Source organism: Ambystoma mexicanum, chromosome 1q, assembly GCF_040938575.1.
Source record: "Ambystoma mexicanum isolate Mex_15411 chromosome 1q, UKY_AmexF1_1, whole genome shotgun sequence".
NCBI classification, from domain to species: Eukaryota; Metazoa; Chordata; class Amphibia; order Caudata; family Ambystomatidae; genus Ambystoma; species Ambystoma mexicanum.
This window is the reverse complement of record NC_090922.1, coordinates 998,251,953-998,272,412: the sequence shown is the minus strand read 5'-3', so window position 1 is coordinate 998,272,412 and position 20,460 is coordinate 998,251,953. Positions and strand designations below refer to the sequence as shown.

The following is a 20,460-nucleotide window of genomic DNA, read 5'->3' as shown; positions in this document are numbered from 1 at the left end:
AACCCAGAGCCATTCTCCCACGGTGACCAGGGTAGAGAGAAGATTCTCCAATGCCACCCATTGTTTATTCTTGTTCTCCCATAAATGGTCAAAGCAATGCAAATGGGTATCCCCAGCGATATAGGAGATCTCGTTCTAGGAGCCATTGTGTGAGCGGGCGGCATTCCCTTCTTTAGGCGATCGTTATGGCCGATAGGTCTTGAAATATCCTAATTTAAGCACCTTCAAAAAGCAACGGTCCTTTCTCTCTTGCTTTCAGCAGTAGGTCAGTTTTTTAAATAAAATAATGCCATTTCACCAGCACTGAACGCAGGCCATTAGGGGGACCACCTTCGATGGATTCGGGTCAAATGATATTTCTGGACTGGGGGGGCTCGTCAAAAAGGCCATTGATGAGAGCTTTCATGCAGTGCTCGAGGGTGGGAGCGGTCACAACCCGTGGCTCTGCCAGCACCATAATTCTATTTATAGAGCATCGCTCCTGGTTCTCGAGGTCAACTTTCAGTGCAAGGTCTCATTTGTGCTGCTCCAGCTCTTGAAAACAACCCTCAGTTTTCATTTCCAACAGGTCCATTGAAAGTTGATTGTTCTCTAAGGCTTCGACTTTCTCCTCAACCTTTTCAACCCTTCCCGTCAAATCCGTTATTGCTACTGACAAGCCAGTCTTTATGGACCGAATCTCCTCCAAAAGTAGGCAGATATCTGCTTTCGTGGACCCCTCTTGTTCAGCACCCAGGACAGTAATAGAATCCTACTTCTTGGCCACCATATTTTCTGCAAAAGCTATTGAGCACTGTAGTAGGTGTTGGGGTCCAGCTTATAATGTACATGGGCGCTCATGTGCATCTTCAAAGATTACGCTTTTTAATGGGGGGGCGCTGGGTGAGACGCCCTACTGTCCGATCCCTATGAGGTGCTCTCTGCGTTTGTGCATTGGCACTGTTATTGGTAGCCCCTCCTTACACGTGGTATCCCCCTGTCAATTAACCAAATGCGCTTGCAACTATTCTTCAAGCCCAGACCCTGCAGGTGTTGCCAGCTTGTGACCTTGGCTGGCCAGCGAGCGCACAGGGTGAAGGATGTAAAATGGCCCACTATGAGACCTTAAGGACACTGGGGCTTGATGTGCCTTGCGTATCAGAGAAGCTATGGCACAGTGAGAATATGCTAAATTCGAAGTGCGGCCGTGCTCACCTTATAAGACTTGTTCCTGATGCCGCTTTAAAAGAGACATTAACAAAATACCCTATGTGCAGGCTCGGTCCTCCCTGTATTGCATCCCCATATACATCTGGCTCATTAGACAAAGTGCAGCTCAATGTCATGCCGTGGTGTTTGATAGGGAGGGGAGCACCCACTTCAATGGTTCTTTGCCGTCTGCATCGCCATATCCGGGCCCCACGCTGTGCCAAAGCTGTAATGGTGCAGTCTTGAGGTCGCGTTGCAGTGCGGGCCACTATCCGGGCCCTACCCTCTCCCCCGATGTTGCTTTCGCTACAGCAGTGTGCCCATGCGGTGTAGGACAGCCACGCCACCGTACGCTTGACTCTCTGCGCAGTGTCTGAGAGGATCCCCCCCCCCCCTCAGACGGGGTGTTAAACATCAGGTCGCTATTATTTAGGCTGCTGATCCTCATAAACTGTCACCTCCGGGTCCCGGATATGCTGATATTTCTCCTGGGGGGGACACAGCTGCTTCCCACATCCACCGACGTAGTCTAAAGAAATGTATTGTTCAGGTTAAACCTCTTCAATCTGCCATATTTCACTGCAGCACAAGGGCGGCGGAGCAAGAGTCAGTCAGCAGCCACTGGCGGCCTCCTTACTTTAATTTTTATTTACTTAAAAGGCTTTGTGGAAACTAACAAGTTACATGCCATTAATTATGCTAAAAAGTCAAAGGTGCTGTCTGATGCTCCAGCTCTAACTTTTACTTGATTTATTACAGATGAATGTGCATCAAGAAACCAAGCTTACATGGAGTCAATCACGATTACGGTGGAGGGGCAGTGTGTTCCCTACCTAACCAAACTAAGGTGCTCGACAGCGAGTCCAAATAAAGGTCTGTCCACAGTCCAAACTAACCCACTCTAACCATACCACTATTTGAACAACAAAAGTACAGGAGAATTACTCCCTTCTCCTGTGGGCTGGTTCTTCACCAAGTTGAGTTCAATGATGTATCTTTAAGTAGTTCTTGGTAGCTGCTTATGTTAAGTCACACAATTCTGATGCTGGATCCTGCCAGGTTTCAAATGTCCTTTCCCCTTGATTACTCCTTCTCTCCCCTTTATACTCTTCTTGTCTTATCCTATTTATACATGTTCTGGTCTTTTCATTCGCGTTTACCTCTTGACTGAGACGGGTCTCCTGTTTTCCCCACTAACTGATTTGGTTGGGCATAACATTACCGGTTTGCACAACTGACTGGGATCCCGTCTAGGATCCCGTCTATCACTTGTTAGGTTGGCTCTTTAGCTTTTCTGTGGTTTCCCTACTGGTACACCACAGCTTGATCGTGGTCACACCATCACTTCCTCACTGCAGCTTGGGAATCCTTGTGTCCCCCTCGGTTTGTCGATTCTCCGCTCTCCTTTTCGATGCCACACTTCTGAAGCTGCACTTGGGCTTCGGTTCTGCATCTCGCATGTGCAAGTTTCTGACTGTACTGCTGCGAGCCAGTTTGAAACTCGCACAATCTCGATCTCTCCGTCTCAATGTCTCTACCTCTCATTCTTATTACGCTGCCGTGGGACTGCCCCATTGCAGCATCAAAGTGCTTCCTTTCCATTTAACTTGTATTCGGTATTCTACCAATGGTTTTCTTCGTCTCAGTATAACAAGTTTTCTTATGCAGGCACGATTAAAGTATTTGGATTACAATAACAAATTCTCATTTGTTTCTTCATGTCTTTCTTCAGTAGATGTCTTCAAAGGTGGGTTAGTGATATGTGGCTCATGGAGTTTCACATAAGAACGGGAGGCCTTGTCCCCAGGGGGGGAGCCTCTCCCAGTGAGGTTCCACTTGCATCTACCACTAGGGAAAGGTATTGTGAAGCAGGCTAGACACACAGGGAAAGCATCCCCCCTGAAGTGACAGAACACTGATTCGCCACAGTACCCAGAATATCATATCACAAAACATTTTAGAACTAGACAAAAATAATGATTAAAAATACAATCACGCACCTGCTTTTGTGCCAAAGCTCAGTCATCAACTTCTGATAACTTTTACAAAGTGCTGGTTTTCTATCTGTGCGGGCAAGTCCTCCACAGTCGAGGAAAAAATGAGTCAATGGCGGGCTAAAAGGAACAAAAAAGCAGTTGAACACCAGATATACATTGTAACCATCACCTGTTTAAATTACATTTCAAATTCCTTCACTCTTAAGTACGGAGCAGTTGCATAGGCAACTTAATATGCAAAACTAAGGTCCTACATATATATGTAGGAGACACAATAACTTCCAATCAGATATTTCTAACTGATGCATCCATGTTTTTTAGATACTGTGTGTACCGATTCTACATTTCAAATTAGTAAAATAACGTTCCCAGCCCTGTGTTCAGATAGTGGGTCCACCTTCGTAAGACTAGTCATACAGCCAGTCCTCAATCTTTCCCTAGCTCACGTGGTTGTATCAACACTCAACATTCAAAGTCAACTTCTCAGGAATGTGGGGGTTAACAAAACCTCAGGGTAACAGTCTTACATTGAATTAAGAAGGTTCACACAGAGGTATGATAAAGGTAAGGATGTTGTGCAAGTTACGGGTATGTAAATCAAAATTCGAAATGATCTAGCAGTGTGTACTGGGATCATGACCCTATTTGTAAAGTTCACTTGTGAAGATAAAGGTCAACTGGGGCCTTCGAGTGACAAGTTTGCCAGCTCATTCTCCAAGGCTAACGTCTGAAATGAATAGGGTTAACTAGGAATGTGTTTCTCATAGGAATAAGTGTAAGAGATGGACCAGTTTCAGATTGGCTGTGAAGCATTCTGGTCATGATGTGGAGTGGTTTCCGCAGTGTTAAGAATATGGCCCAATATTAAAGAATGGACCTCTCTTTAGAATTAGTCACTGCCTTCAGAAGGCAATCCGAGTGACAGAAACGTTGCTGTTCGGGTACCTTTCCAAATGCTGACGAACTGCAGATGGCTCCAGAGTTAAAGTAATGCAGCTGCAGCTATGATGGTGGCAAGGAGTATTTTAAATCACGGACTGGTGATGCCAATGACCCGAAGAATGTAATTGGTGGAGCTGTCTGGTTTGCTGAAGGAGCACCTCCAATGCAGTCTGCGAGAGATCAAGTAAGGGACGGGGCTCCCTAAAACATACATTGCTTTTGAATGTTTGTAGTAGCTTCTATTTCTTGAGTAGCAACCATACGTCTCTGGGGCTCTCATTTTACAGAGATTCTGCCTCTTTGGCCATACGCTAAGGGATAGGGCAGGGCAGCGAGGCTTCCCTGGGTGCAGGTAATCTTATAAAGCCCTCAATTCAGCAGTTCCCATTGGCCGATAGGAGGGAGAGCCAGAATGGTTCTTAGAGGGTATGAACAGTATTCCGTAATTTTAAAAACATTTTTATTGTTATTATTAAACGCTTGGAGCATATCCTATCAGCCTCTTAACATGAGATTGCAAGCATCACATTTGTATTTTCTATTTATTAGGTTTATATAACGCTTTACACCAAAGCACTTTACAAGAAACAAGAATACATTAGAATAAAATGGAAGCATTATTGTACAGCATGAGACAAACCATCAAAAGCAATATATAGAACAGTTTTCAGAAGAATGTAAAGAGAAACTGAACTGGGGTAGAGTAAGAGGGAATCAAGATTAAGAGGAAGGGAAATGCAGAAGATGAGCTTTCAAGGAAGAACGGAAGGAGGTGTAAGAGGAAATGTAGCGGATAGAGAGAGATAGAGTGTTCCAGTGTAGAGGGGCAAGGAGCTGAAAGGAACGGAAACGAGAACGGGCACAAGGGGAAGGAGGAACAGTAATTAGGAAGAGATCAGCAGATCTGAGGGGGTGAGTGGGAGCATAGAACAAGAGGAGAGAGGAAAGATAGGGGGGGGAAGATCATGAAGAGATTTAAAGACGAGACACAGGAAGTAAAATTTAAGTTGAGAGTGAAAGGGAAGCTAGCCAAGATAAGAAAGCGAAGAGGAAATGGAATCATGAAGAGAGAGAAGGCAAAGGGTACGGATAGCAGAGTGATAGAGGTATTTGAGGGGCGCCAAGTGAGAGGCAGGGAGGCCAAAGAGGAGAGTGGAGCAATAGAAAAGACGAGAGAAAATTAGGGAAGAGATTAAGAGTTTAGTGGCATGGATGGTAAGGGAGGAGCGGATTTTACGAACGTTGAAGAGGTGGACGCGACAAGCATGGGAGCTAAGGGAAATGTGGTGGGTAAAGGAGAGGGAGGAGTCAAAGTGAAGGCCAAGATTGCGAGCGGAGGAAGAGATCGGAAGATTAGAAGGGGGGGAGAGAATAAATGGAGGGGGAAGAGTGTTGGAAGGAAAGAATAAGACTTCAGTCTTATCAGTATTGAGGGAGAGAAAGTGTGATGACATCCAATTTCTAATAGCCGAAAGACAGGAAGAGAGATTAAGGTGGTTGTCAGGAGTGAAGGAAGAGAAAGAGAGGAAGAGCTGGGTGTCGTCAGCATAGAAATGGTGAGAGATGCCGAAGGAGGAGATGATACGGCCTAGAAGGGGGGTGTAAAGTGAGAAAAGGAAAGGGCCAAGTACAGAGCCTTGGGGAACACCGAAGTAAAGGGGGAGAGTAGAGGAGGTACGGCTGCCCCAAGAGACAGCAAAATAACAGTTGGAGAGATAAGAGGAGAACCAGTTGAGAGCAGGGCCTTTGATACCAAACGAGGACAGAGTGTTAAGGAGTATGGGATGATCGACGGTATCAAAGGCAGAAGACAAATCCAGAAGGACGAGGATAGAGGATTGCTTAGAATAGCGAGCAGTAAGGTGGGAGTTGAGAACAGAGGTGAGGGCAGTTTCGGTGGAGTGTTTAGGGCGGAAGCCGGATTGAGAAGGGGGGAGGAGAGAGAGATTGGATACAAAAGCAGTTGAGGGTAAACTAAACGTTCGAGAAGCTTGGAAAGGAATGGTAGAAGAGAGATTGGATGAAAGTTAGAAGTAAGGAGAGGGTTGGCAGAGGTTTTTTTTCAGGATAGGGATAATGGTAGCGTGTTTGAAGGAGGAAGGGAAGGTGGCAGTGGAGAGACAAAATGAGGTGAGCTAAGGGATGAGAAGAGGGTAGATTTTAGTAATCAGGGAGGTGGGGAGGGGGTCAGATGGGGCAGCAGTGGGGTGAGTTTTGGACAGGTGGAGGGAAATGTCTGAAGGAGTAACAGGGGAGAAGTTAGACATGTAAGAGGAGGGGGTGGAGAGAGAGGGGGGAGGAGGAGGAGAGTAGGAAGGGGAGTGAAGAATGTTTTCATGCAGAGTGAGTATCTTAGATGAGAAAGAGTCAAGGTCGGAAGTAGAGAGGGGAGAGTTAGTGTAGAGGTCAGGAGTAGGTGGTGAGAGAAGACGAGAGAGAGTCTGAAAGATGCGATGTGGGTGGGAGGATTGTGATTGAAGGAGTAGTAAGAGCGCTTAGCTGAGTTAAGGCAGGAGTCGTAAAGAGAGTGGTATGAGAAATAGGAGGATTGATTAGTAGGGAGCGAAGCTTGAGCCAACGTCGGTCAAGGCGACAGGGGAGGCGGCGCATGGCCAGAAGGTGTGGGGAGAGCCAGGATTGGGAGGGTTTACGGGTAGGGCGGAAAGAGGAGAGGGGGTGAAGTTGGTTAAGGCTGGAGGAGATAGAAGAGGACAGAGAGGATAAAGCTTCATTAGCAGAGAGAGAGGAGAAATCGGAGAGAGGGGGGAGGGAGTCAGAGCAGGTGTCAAGGAAAAGAGAAGGGCTAAAGTTGCAGAGATCCCGTTGAGAGAAGGAAGTGGGGGAGAGGAGGGAGTGGACTGAGGGTGGGGGTTGACAGAGAGAAAGACATGGTCAGAGAGGTAGGTGGGGAGGGTAGAAACTGGGGAGGAGAGAAGGAAGAGATAAAGATAAGATCAAGGGTGGAACCCGAGGAGTGGGTAGGAGAAGTAGGGAGGGGAGTTAGGAAGTAGGAGTTGAGAATGGAAAGAAGAGGGGATGGTTGATGAGAAGAGGGGAGATGAAGGTTGAAGTCCCAGAGAACAGTGAGGGGAGAGGGGGGAGGGAGAGATGAGGGAAAGAAGATGATCAAGGTCATCGTTGAAGGAGGAGAGGGGGCCAGGAGGTCTGTAGATAATTAGAAATGAGATAGCGTGAGGGGATGTAAAGTATTTGTACAGATATTCAAAGGAAGGGAAGGTAGGAAGATGAGTAGGTGAACCAGCACTGCCACCGTTATCCGTTACCTCCTGGGCATAAGTATAGTTCTGCCAGGTGGGGTTTGTAGGTTAGGGCTGGGTATTTAAGATCGTATTCCAGTAGTGGCGACCAGATCAATTGAAATTGGTGGAGTTTTCTATCCCTCGCCGTGGTCACTTTTTCTGCCAGCAGCACATCCCAGACCTTAATCCACCATAGGATCATGTCTGGGCCTTCCAGAGATTTCCAACGTCGAGCAATGATGATACGCGTGCCCTGGATTTTGGGTAGATCTCCAGTGAGGCCCCCAGCAGCAAGGTCTTGGGACAGACCAGGAGTTTGCTACCCAAAAAAGCTTCTATGGTTTCCACAATAGCCTCCCAGAACGAACGGATCCGGGGGCAGTTCCACCACATGTGGAAATACAAGCCTTATGCCCCGCAGTTCGCCAACAGACAGGGGGAATTGATGACTGGAAGTGGTGTATCTGTGCCGGGGGATAGTACCATCGGAACAATAGTTTTAAGGTACATTCATTGTTCATCACACACCTGGACGATGTGTGAACCCTGGCCCAGATATCTAGCCATTCTGCATCGTCCAATTGGTGGCCCACCAGGACATATAGTCTGGTCTGCGGGAGGTTAACAGATCATACCTCATAAGTTTATACAGTTTTGAGATTCCTCCCTTACCCATGACCTCCCAGGTTGTCAGGTCGAGCGGGCTTAATGTTCGGGTGGCTTTTTGTCTTATTGCCGGGTGTGTGATCCAGTGGCGCACTTGAGAGTAGGAGAACCTATCTGATTCTGACAGGTGGAATTCCCTTTTGCAATCTTCAAATGAGCGGGTTGGCTCACTCAAATAGTTATGCTACTGTGAGTAAGCCCCCCCTCTTCCAGTTCTCAAGGCATGCCAAGTGTGAAGGCAGGGTTGCCAAAGAATGGGGAAAGTGGGCCTATGCTCCTAGTAATCTTCTTCCCTTTTAATGCCTTGTCCCAGGATTTTAGGGTGGCCTTTGTTGACAAGAGCAGGAGAGGCCATTGTTTTCGTGTCGTGTGGGGGACAAACATCAAGAAGCGGGGGTGGCGAGAGCTTCGAGATTGCTCAATCACCATCCATTTCGGTTCTGGAGCTTCGGATGTCCATGTCAGGGTATCGGAACCCCAGATCCCCCAGTCGGGATCTCCCCCATTATTACTTTCTTGGCGATTCTAGATTTCGTACACCGCCATATAAATATAAGGACTTTACGTTAGAGCTGATCCAATGTTGTTTTCGGAATTACTACGGGGGGATTAACAACAGTAAACCACCCCTCTAAAACGTTGCTCATACTCAAAGCCACATTATAGTTCACCGTGCAACAACACCATAAGCAACCCTGCTCAAACCACACTATGTTCTTACCACACTAACACCACAGTCAGAAATCTCAGATTAGGAGCTGGACTTCGGACTAAAACGCCTCAGCCTTACCCTTACAAGATAAATAAACACTTGCGCTTGCCCAACAACCTAGCCAATCAGGCTATTGACCCGAACACTATTCCGACCCCTATGACCTTACAAAACTCACCCCCACCACCACAGAAAACCCCTGCAAACAAACACCTTTATCAAAGCAGCCTTGTGAATGCTAGGTCCCTCCCTGCCCACGCAGGACATTGCTGACTTTATAACCTCCTAAAATCTGGATCTCCTTGCAGTTACGTAAATGTGGCTAAATGCAGCTCCTGGGCCGTCCCTGGCCTTAGCTATACCAATTGACTATGCTATCATTAGATGTGATAGAAACACTAACCAGGTGAAGCGAGGCGGTCTCGCCTTCATCTTCAAAAACACCTTCGACATTAGAGTTATCCAGGATCTACAAATCCCCTCTGCTGAATCCTTGTCCATCAAATTACCGTTATCGCCCAACCATACAGCAACAGTGCACCTCATCTACCGTCCACCTGGACCGATCTCCACATTCACTGAGTATATTGCCTCCCTTATATCCACAAATACCAAACCTAACTCTCAAAGCATCCTAATTGGGGATTTTAATCTTGGTCTTAATGACCCATTGAACCCCAACGCCCTTGAACTAGCCAACACCTTATCTGACCTTGGTCATATCCATATCATTCATGAGCCCACACACATTAAAAGGAAGAACATTGGACTGGCTCATCAACCTTAATTACACTATTGATCTTCTATCTATTGAACCATGTATTTGGTCTGATCACCATAAAATAACTTTCTCCATCAAAGCCACCACACAACGTCCAGCACCAATCATTGCTCCAGCCATTCACACCAGGAACAAGAAAGACATTACGCCTGATAAACTCCTTCCTTTATTACTCCCCCTACTCAACAATACCACCACCTCTGACCCCACAGCCTTAATGGAAACTTACAATCAGGCTATACTTAAAGCTTTGAATACCATCGCCCCTTTAAAATTGCGGAAACCTAAACCTCAACGTCATCTGAATTCGTGGTTCACGCCTCATCTAAGAGAACTACCTAAAATTAAAAGAACTGCAGAAGCACACTGGAAGAAGTGCCCCTCAGCAACTAATAAGAATGAGCTTAGCCAAGCATCTTCTAATTACAAAGAGGCCATTATACTTGCTAAAAAAGACACCTACAACAATAGAATCATACAATCTGAATCAAATACAAAATAACTTTTTAAGATCCTAAAAGAACTGGAATCTCCTATCGCCCCTGTGGACAAATGTATCACAGACGACTCATGGTGCACTAACATTCAGAAGGCGCTATTAGATAAAATAGCTCTGCTACAATCTAAAATCAACGTGAAAAAATGCTCGCTTTTCTGATCCAAATTACAAACAATACCCTAACAAGACATCCACCATTGAGCCCACCTGTAAACCATTCAGCTTCTCACCCATGTCAATCTGGGAAGTGGAAAACATCATTAGGAAACTCAAACCCTCAAATTGCCAAGGCGACGCCTGCCCTGGCCCAATCATCAAAGCAGCAGCACATGAACTCGCCCCATTTATTACTAACCTCATCAATGCCTCCTTTAAAACTGGGGTAGTGCCTGATCATTTAAAAGATGCTTGGGTCATTCCTCTAATTAAAAAACTGACCGTAGACCCATCCAACCCTTCCAACTATAGGCCGATGACAACGGTACCCTTTTTACTTAAAATATTGGATAGAGCAGGCTACCTGCAAATGCAGGCGTACCTAGAATCTAACAATCTATTGGGACTAAGGCAATCCGGTTTCCGACCAAGACACGGCACGGAAACTGCCTTGATAGATCTCACCACCCAAATTCAAGTACTAAAAGACAATGGTAAACTAGCACTCCTCTTACTGCTTGACCTGTCAGAAGTTTTCGACTTGGTGAACCACCAAACGTTATGTCATCATCGCAAATCTGCAGCACATTTCTCTGACTCAGCCACATCTTGGATCCACTCCTTCTTGGCGAACAGAACTATGAGGGTTTTCTCTCCTACTGACGCTGCCGAACCCTCCCCGGTACTCTGCGGGATTCCTCAAGGCTCTTGTGTGTCCCCTATGCTCTATAATGTCTTCACAAAGCCCCGATTCAATATTCTTGACTATCTGGGTGTCACATATACTAACTATGCAGACGACACCCAGATACTCATTCCTATCGCCAGAGACTATGCAACTGACAGCAAAACCCTCAACCAAATGTACGCAGTAATTCAAGCATGGATGGCTCAACATGGCCTTTGTCTTAACGATGAAAAAACTGAGCTGCTCATCCTCTGCACTCACGCTAAACTAAAAAAACTAAATACTGCATTCAAATCATTTACTATACATGGCAATCCCATCACCATCTCAGACAACACTAAAACCCTTGGCATTTAACTTGATGCCACCTTATCCTTCTCCAAACAAACGAATGCGGTGGCATCATCCGCCTATACTTGTAAACTTATCACCGCCTGCAGGCCATTCATTTCCACATCTAACTGCATTACACTTGTGTAAAGACTGGTAGGGGGGTGTCTGTACTTCTGCTCTCTATATGGTAGAGGAGAGGCACAGAGGACCCCAGCCAAGATTCTCTATACGGTAGCAATGGACGAGCAATCAAGGCCTAGCTTCTCAAGAGGTGATGCAGGCTGGTTCTTAAGTACAGTGAGTCCCTGAACCCCCACAAAGGAATGTCCACACACTGTATTACTGAAAACACAGTCTTTATATAATTAATATTCAAAGGTATGTACACGATCACAATAACGCACTTTGTACTCGGAAGTCAACAATGATAAATATATACAATTCTAAAGTGGTACCAGCAATGTTATCGACTCTCATTAAAGTGCATCAACTGTACGGTTAAAATGTGTCACAGATCAATAACGAGGAAACCAGCAATAGAGATAGGCAGGAACGTAAGATGGTTGAAACAATAGGCAGAATGCTGGCCCTGTTACCTAGACACAGTTCTGTGTGGAGATCCCCCCCCCCCCACCTGGGCAACCTGTAAAATAAAGATATATAGCACAAGCCCAGTCCATATATTGTTCAATAGCCTTATTTCCTCCTATTAAGGTTTTACCCCCCCCCCCCAATGTACCTGGTGGAGTCGAGTTCTCCGAAGATGCGTTGACCGAACCTTCTTGAGTGACTCCCTTTAAAGCAGGAGCCACGAATCGTCGAGAGGCGTCGAGGAACTCGGCGTTCGGTGTCGGGGAATCGACGGCCCTTCTTGAGTGCCCTCCCTTTAAGGCAGGAGTCACGCGTCAGCGAAAGTCCGACGGAGAACAGGTGGAACTACGGCAGTGAAGTGGCAGCTTCGTTCTTAGCGGTGCTCGTCGACGACAGAGCGTTGGCGTCCTGCAAGGAAGAGGCGTGCGGGGCACCTCGGTGACGATAGTTCTGGACCGCAAAGAGATGATGAAGAACTGTGGCCCAGCAAGGGCGTCGAGTCGTCGGCGTCTGTGGTCCTTAGGTGGCGGGAAACCCACCAGCGGATGCTCCTCAGCGCGTCGACGGTCGTGCCTTCTCCAGCGGGATAAAGCAGGCGACAATGCAGACGAGAGCGTCCGATGATCAAAATGAAGTTCTTAGGCAAACGGGAGCACGGCGGCTCCGGTCGGCAACGGCGTTCGTCGACAGTGGCAGACAACAGTCCGGGTGCTTCTCTTTGAGATTCCGCGGCAGTCCCCGTCTCGGGTCGGCAGCCTGTCGAAGGTCTGTCTACCAGGGAGCCTTGGCAAAGATCAGCTGTGCACGATGGTCCCTCGTAGCTCGGGAAGAGGGCGCCTTACCAGGTCTCTCTGGGTCACTCCTTGGAGACACAGCAGCTTTCAGATTGTGAAGGAGAGCAACAGCACTTCTTCTCGTCCAGCGGGGCTTCAAGGTCAAGCTTCAGTTACTCCAGTTACTTGTCGTAGTGGACTTCAGCTTCTGAACACGATTCCTAGCAGTGAGAGGTCCCCAGATATACTGTTGATCTCCCATTCATTCCGCTGGGTCACACTCAAGCATCCAATCACGACTAAGGGCATTCATGCAGGCAGGCAGCCAATCAGGCACACAAGGTATTCAGGCCATTCACTTCTCTCCAGACACTCACAGCAAGATATGTGTATTGGGACAAGTACCGAGCCATTCAACACTCCAAACTGCATTCATACCGGTTTCGGGCAGGGCTGTCTCAGTCATTGTGTCAACCACCAGATACTAGACATCCACAACACAGAATGCATATTCGTCACACACTCTATTCACCCAGGTCCCACCCACAGGAGGTACCCACAACATACATCAACGGGAAGGCCCCAGCTAGTCTGGCCGGGCCTTCACAACAACACCATATATGACACTTCCATCCAACAGCCAGTCAGGGGGAAGGGACAGAGTCAGGGCTTCCCAGGACTTTGGGAAAACAAGGTAATGGGTAATAGAAAGCAAGAGGCCGCAGGGGCCATTTTGTTTTACATCCGGAATCAACTGATCCTAATGGCAGGGCCGGGGTATCCCAAAATGGAGGATACTCCGCGCACCTGTCAAATTCAGCATGGAGCTGCCACCAGCCCATACCCTGCTCTGCGGGCCACCCACAGGTGCCCATAAACATACACTAGGGGCACAGGGTTTCACCCCCACCCATGGGTGCCATAAGGGTATCCCACGGGTCCGTTCACCAAACCAAAAGAGAGAGCGCTGCACCGCCAGAAGTCCCACATGGACTCCTGTGCGGAAAACACGACAGAACACACGATAAAAAGCAGTAAAGGACAAGGATACGGAGGCCCTGTCCCTCCGATGCATTTCCAGCATCACAGTCGCCCCCCTCCCCCCAGACTGAGGTGGAGGGTGCCTAATCTCCCACGGGATAGACACCCTCATCCAGACGGTCAACATACCTTCTGGAAAGGCCATCTGCATTATCGTGACTCTTCCCTGGTCGGTGCTCTATGGTGAAGTCTAGCCCTTGCAGGCTAATGGACCACATGAGCAGTTTCGGGTTCTCACCCTTCATCTGCATAAGCCACTTCAGGGGCTTATGATCTGTTTGGACCTTGAAGGTAGACCCCGTAGGGTAGGGCCTAACACCCCTAAGGCTCCAAACTATACTAAAACATTCCTTTTCAACAGTAGCCCACCTAAGTTCTCTACCCTTGAGTTATCTACTGATGAATATGATAGGATGTTCTCTCCCTTTGTCATCTAACTGGGACAAGACAGCTCCAATTCCGGTGTCGCAGGCATCCGTCTGGACGATAAAGGGTCGGCTGTAGTCAGGCGCACACAACACGGGTGCCCTACACAGACTTTCTTTCAAGCCATCAAAGGCCCTCCGACAGTCTTCGGTCCAATTAACCTTTCTAGGCTGCTTGGGTGAAGTCAGATCTGTCAGTGGTGCAGCTATGGTTCCATAGTCCACCATGAAATTGCGATAATACCCGGTGAGCCCAAAAAAGGCTCTCACCTGGGTTTGAGTAGTGGGAGTCTCCCAGTCCTGTACCTTACTGGGGAGAGGTTGGATTTGACCCCCTTCTACCTCATGACCAAGATACGTGACTTTCCCCTGAGCTATCTGGCACTTGGTGGCCTTGATAGGGAGGGTAGCCCTTTTCAAGGCCTGCAACACTCTATCCAGATGTGTCAAGTGCTCTTCCCAAGTGGAACTGTAGACGGCAATGTCGTCTAAATAAGCCACACAAAAGGCTTTCAGCCCACTGAGAGCATGATTGACCAATCTCTGGAAGGTGGCAGGGGCATTCTTCAACCCAAAAGGCATGACCCTAAACTGGTAGAGTCCCTCTGGTTTTGAGAATGCCGTCTTTTCCTTGGCATGGTCCGCCAGAGCTATTTGCCAATAGCCTGAGGTGAGGTCAAAGGTGCTCACAAATTTGGCAGCACCTATGGTGTCCACAAGCTCATCAGCCCTGGGCAATGGGTGCGCGTCAGTTTTGGTGACGGCATTGACTCCTCGGTAGTCCACACAGAACCTCCAATCCTTGGTATCTGCCTGTGAACTTGCCTTGGGGACAAGGACCACGGGACTGGACCAGGGACTGGTTGAGGGTTCAATAACACCCAGATCCAACATCTTGGCGACCTCAGCCTGGATGTGGCTCTTAACCGTATCTGACATTCGGTAGCTCCTGCTCTTGACAGGCACGCTGTCACCAGTGTCAATCTCGTGCTTACACCACAGTGTAGGCCTGGTGTCAGCGAAAACAGAGAGGCATACTGCTGGAGCAAAGTCCTGCAGGCCCTCTGCTGCTCGGTTGTCAAATCTGGAGAGAGCTGCACTCCCTCCACTGAGCCATCCTGAGGGTTGCTATGCAGCAAATCAGGAAGGGGCTCACTCATCCTCTTCTTGCTCTGAAGCCAGCAAGAGACATGAGACTTCGGCTCACCGGTGGAAAGGCTTGAGCCTATTAACATGGAATACCTGAGGGGCTACCCCTGGGATTCCCATGTCAACCAGATAATTGACCTCGCCCATCTTGGAGGTTATCCTGAAGGGTCCAGTCCATTTATCTGCCAATGCCTGAGGCTTGGTAGGCTCCGTCACGAGGAGCTCCTGTCCCGGAGTCCAATCCACTTGCAATGCTTTAAGGTCATGCCAGTATTTGTTCAATTCCTGGCTGGCCTTGAGATTCGCCGTTGCTTGACCCATCATCTGTGTCATCCTCCGTCTGAGGCCTAACACATAGTCCCCCACTTGCTTGGCGGGACCTGGAGGAGTGGCTTCCAAGCCTTCTCTGATCAAGGCGAGGGGCCCCCTCACGGGATGTCCAAAGAGTAACTCAAAGGGACTGAAACCAACACCCTCTTGAGGTACCTCTCTGTAAGCAAACAGCAGGCATGGCAGGAGGAGATCCCATTTCCTCCTTAGGGGCTCTTCCAAAGCACATAGCATGCCCTTGAGAGTTTTATTAAATCTCTCAACCAGACCATTGGTCTGAGGGTGGTAAGAGGTGGAAAACTTGTAGGTTACCCCGCACTCTTTCCACATGGTTTTCATGTAACTAGACATGAAGTTGGATCCTCTGTCAGAGACAACCGCCTTGGGGAATCCAACACGGGTGAAAATGACCAGGAGAGCCCAGGCAACCACCTTGGCAGTTAAAGTCCAAAGGGGTATAGCCTCAGGGTACCTGGTGGCATGATCTACCAAAACCAGGATGAACCGATGTCCACCTGACGTGGGAGGGTCAAGTGGACCGACAATGTTGATGCCCACCCTCTCAAATGGTGTGCCAACCACTGGCAATGGCTGCAGTGGGGCAATGACACTGCCTCCAGTCTTGCCATACAACTGACAAGTTGGGCAGGTCCTGCAGTGGGACTCCACTTCTACTCCCATCAGAGGCCAGTAGAAATGGGCAGAGAGCCTCTGCTTAGTCTTCTTGTTACCAAGATGACCAGCCAAGGGCACCTCATGCGCCAACTGCAGTAGGAAGGGCCTGTAAACCTGGGGGTACCACCAACCTCTTGAGGGCACCAGGTTCAGGCTTAGTGGGCTCACTAACAAGGAGCTCACCCTCCCAATAAATCTGGAATGTCCTAGGCACTTCTCCTTGTGCCTGGGACAGGGCCTGTTTCCTCAGACCCTCGAGAGAGTGACACTCTCTCTGTCCTTTACAGAAGTCTGCCCGGGAGGGTCCCCCTTCAGCTAATAAGCATTGAAGGTCGGAATGATCCTCCGGGTTGAGAACCTCTCCCACAGGAGAGTCTTCTGGCTCTTCTCCCACAGGAGTCGAGACGGGGTTTACCACTGGACCCAGCCCGTCCGGAGCATGGATCCCAATGGGTGCTGTAGGAACAGCAGGAAGAGAAGGAGCTCCCTCCACACAGCTCTTCCTTCGTCTTGCCTTAGGCCGCGCCTTTGGCTCGGGTACCTGACTCACAGCCAGACCCGGTGTCACCTGTGACCTAGTGATCGCAGCAGCAGTCATGGGAAGAACATCCGCGATTAATCCCAACTCTACTGGATCATTACCTAACAGAATGTTAGCAGAGACATTGTCCTGAACCAGGACAGGAAGCTTTGCTGTCTTGTCTCCAATTACGAGTGAGACTCGGGCTACAGGCGATAATTTGGGAGGCCCAGCAGCTAACCTGGTGGTTCTCAGAGGAGCATCTACATAGTCCTCTGGCTCGAGTAGGGTCCTGTCCACCACTGTCATGCTTGCCCCAGTGTGTCTCACACCAGTAGAAGGCTGGCTGTTCAGGAGGATACTTCTCAAAAATCTACGGGTGTTCTGTTGGATAGTCGCCAGTACTTCCGCGTACTGGTCCCAGGCCCCAAGGGACACTAAGGAAATCTCTACAGGAGCACCAAATATGATCCCTGTAGAGGAGGGGAGGACAGTGGCCTCCACCTCAGACATAGGGTAAGGGTAGGTCAGGCTGACAGCCTGAACCCTGAGTGCCTTACCTTTACACTTGGAGTCACCCCTTCTATGATCCAGAGCCCCACAATCCCAACAAGTGCCGGGAGTGCAGGGTACAGTACTGGAACCACTGGGAGCCTGCTTTGCAGCAGGTGGACCACTACTCTTATTCCCACCCACAGATGACTTATCCCCACTAGATTTTTGGGTCTTAGGAGAGGAGGGTTTAGGTTTACCAGACTGACTGCTTTTGGGACTCCACACCTTTCTGAGAGGCCCCCTTTTCTTTGTCCTTGTCCTTCCCACTGGAGTCCTTAGGGGACACCCGGTGGGAGACCCACTTGTCAGCCAACCTAGCCAGCTTAAAGGGATCCAAAATGTTCTGGTCAGAAACATACTGACGCAGCTCCGGTGAACAGGCTTCAGAAAAATGCTCAAAAAACAACAGGTGGGACAATTCAACAAAAGTTTTCAACTTGTAACCATCAATCCACCCCATCATGTTCATGTGCGCAGCACTCACCCAGTCAACCCAAGACACATTCTCTCTTTTCTTAAAATCCCTGAACCTTTTAAGGTATTGGGTAGGTGTCTTGCCAAACTTGGCAATCAAAGCAGATTTCATACACTGATACTGACCCCTTTCTTCCACACTCAGCTTCAGAATACAGTCATACCCAGTCTGAGGCACTCTGCTTAGCAAACACTTAGCCCAATCTCTTTTCAACATCATGAATTGCACGAGCCATTTCAAACGCTTCAATCCATTGGAGGATATCTGAACCCTCCACAAACACACCAACCAAATCTTTCATGAATTTAGTTGCTGGGGACCTGACACTCTCACTGGATTTTGCTGAAGTCTCCACTCAACCTTTCTCTAGCTGGATTCTGACATTCAGTGTCCTTGTCTTTGAGTTCAAGATCCCTATTCTTGAGTTCAACTTGTTGAGCCAGCTCCTTCTTAAGCTCAGCATCTATTTCCAACTTGCAATATTCAAAGGCCAATTTCATCCTTAATAACTCAAGCTCCAAGGAATGGCTGGGGTTCCGAATAGAGGCAGCAGGAATGGTGGCATTCCCAGAAACAGATTCAGTAGAAGCCCCAGGGGCAGAGTCCTCATTGGTTGCATTCCCCCCCTCATCAAGCGTTTCACCATCGGTCTGGTAGTCCACCAGGGCAGCTATCAGCTCCGCCCTAGACTTATCCACAAAGTCTAACTCCCTGGCTTCACAAGCACTCTGGAGAGCCTCTAAGCTCATCCGAGTCAATTTACCATTTGCAATAGACTCCATTGCTTGTAATGCAGTTATTTTGTGCACAACCAAACCTTAATTTAATAAAGTGCAGATATTTTGTAAGTGACACGGTTATACACCGATTCTTAAAACCATAAGCATCCCACCCCTGCCACCGGTGTAAAGACTGGTAGGGGGTGTCTGTACTTCTGCTCTCTATATGGTAGAGGAGAGGCACAGAGGACCCCAGCCAAGATTCTCTGTAAGGTAGCAATGGACGAGCAATCAAGGCCTAGCTTCTCAGGAGGTGATGCAGGCTGGTTCTTAAGTACAGTGTAGTCCCCGAACCCCCACAAAGGAATGTCCACACACTATTACTGAAAACACAGTCTTTATATAATTAATATTCAAAGGTATGTGCACGATCACAATAACGCACTTTGTACTCGGAAGTCACCAATGATAAATATATACAATTCTAAAGTGGTACCAAATGTTATCGACTCTCATTAAAGTGCATCAACTGTACGGTTAAAATGTCACACAGATCAATAACGAGGAAACCAGCAATAGAGATAGGCAGGAACGTAAAATGGTTGAAACAATAGGCAGAATGCTGGCCCTGTTATCTAGACACAGTTCTGTGCGGAGATCCCCCCTCCCCCAACCTGGGCAACCTGTAAAATAAAGATATATAGCACAAGCCCAGTCCATATATTGTTCAATAGCCTTATTTCCTCCTATTAAAGTTTTACCCCCCCAATGTACCTGGTGGAGTAGAGTTCTCCGAAGATGCGTCGACCGATCCTTCTTGGGTGACTCCCTTTAAAGCAGGAGCCACGGATCGTTGAGAGGCGTCGGGGAATCGACGGCCCTTCTCGAGTGCCCTCCCTTTAAGGCAGGAGTCATGGGTCGTCGAACGTCCGACGGTGAACAGGTGGAACTACGGCAGTGAAGTGGCAGCTTTGTTCCTAGCGGTGCTCGTTGATGACAGAGCGTTGGCGTCCTGCAAGGAAGAGGCATGCGGGGCACCTCGGTGACGATAGTTCTGGACCGCAAAGAGATGATGAAGAACTGTGGCCCAGCAAGGGCGTCGAGTCATCGGCGTCTCTGTGGTCCTTAGGTGGCGGGAAACCCACCGGCGGATGCTCCTCGGCGCGTCGACGGTCGGGCCTTCTCCAGCGGGATAAAGCGGTCGACAGTGGCGGACAACAGTCCAGGTGCTTCTCTTTGAGATTCTGCGGCAGTCCCCGTCTCGGGACGGCAGCCTGTCGAAGGTCTGTCTACCAGGGAGCCTTGGCAAAGATCAGCTGTGCAAGATGGTCCCTCATAGCTCGGGAAGAGGGCACCTTACCAGGTCCTCTCTGGGTCAGTCCTTGGAGACACAGCAGCTTTCAGATTGTGAAGGAGAGCAACAGCACTTCTTCTCGTCCAGCGGGGTTTCAAGGTCAAGCTTCAGTTACTCCAGTCACTCGTCGTAGTGGACTTCAGCTTCTGAACACGATTCCTAGCAGAGAGAGGTCCCCAGATATACTGTTGATCTCCCATTCATTCCACTGAGTCACACTCAAGCATCCAATCACGACTAAGGGCATTCATGCTGGCAGGCAGCCAATCAGGCACACGAGGTATTCAGGCAATTCACTTCTCTCCAGACACTCACAACAAGTTATGTGTATTGGGACAAGTACCGAGCCATTCAACACTCCAAACTGCATTCATACCGGTTTCGGGCAGAGCTGTCTCAGTCATTGTGTCAACCACCAGATACGAGACATCCACAACACAGAATACATATTAACGCCATCAGGGCAGTCCTGAACATCCCTAAGAAGTCGCATATTTCTGAGACTAGACGCAATCTGCACTGGCTCCCGGTTGAGCAGAGAATATCTCTCAAAACCCTTGCCCTAACACACAAAGCCAGGGCCAACCTTGCACCAGCCTACCTTACTAACCAACTCACCCCACATACGTCC

General features: G+C 48.5%; 1 protein-coding gene across 2 annotated transcripts in view; it reads right to left on the bottom strand.

The window, feature by feature from the left end:
- Positions 1 to 20,460, bottom strand: part of USP33 (ubiquitin specific peptidase 33) — a 1,143,586-nt gene that overhangs the window by 901,053 nt on the left and 222,073 nt on the right. For both annotated transcript variants that reach the window (XM_069641664.1, XM_069641665.1), the window contains exon 8: positions 3,189 to 3,302. In XM_069641664.1, the coding sequence (XP_069497765.1) occupies positions 3,189 to 3,302 (114 nt within the window). The remainder of the gene's footprint in view (positions 1 to 3,188; positions 3,303 to 20,460) is intronic.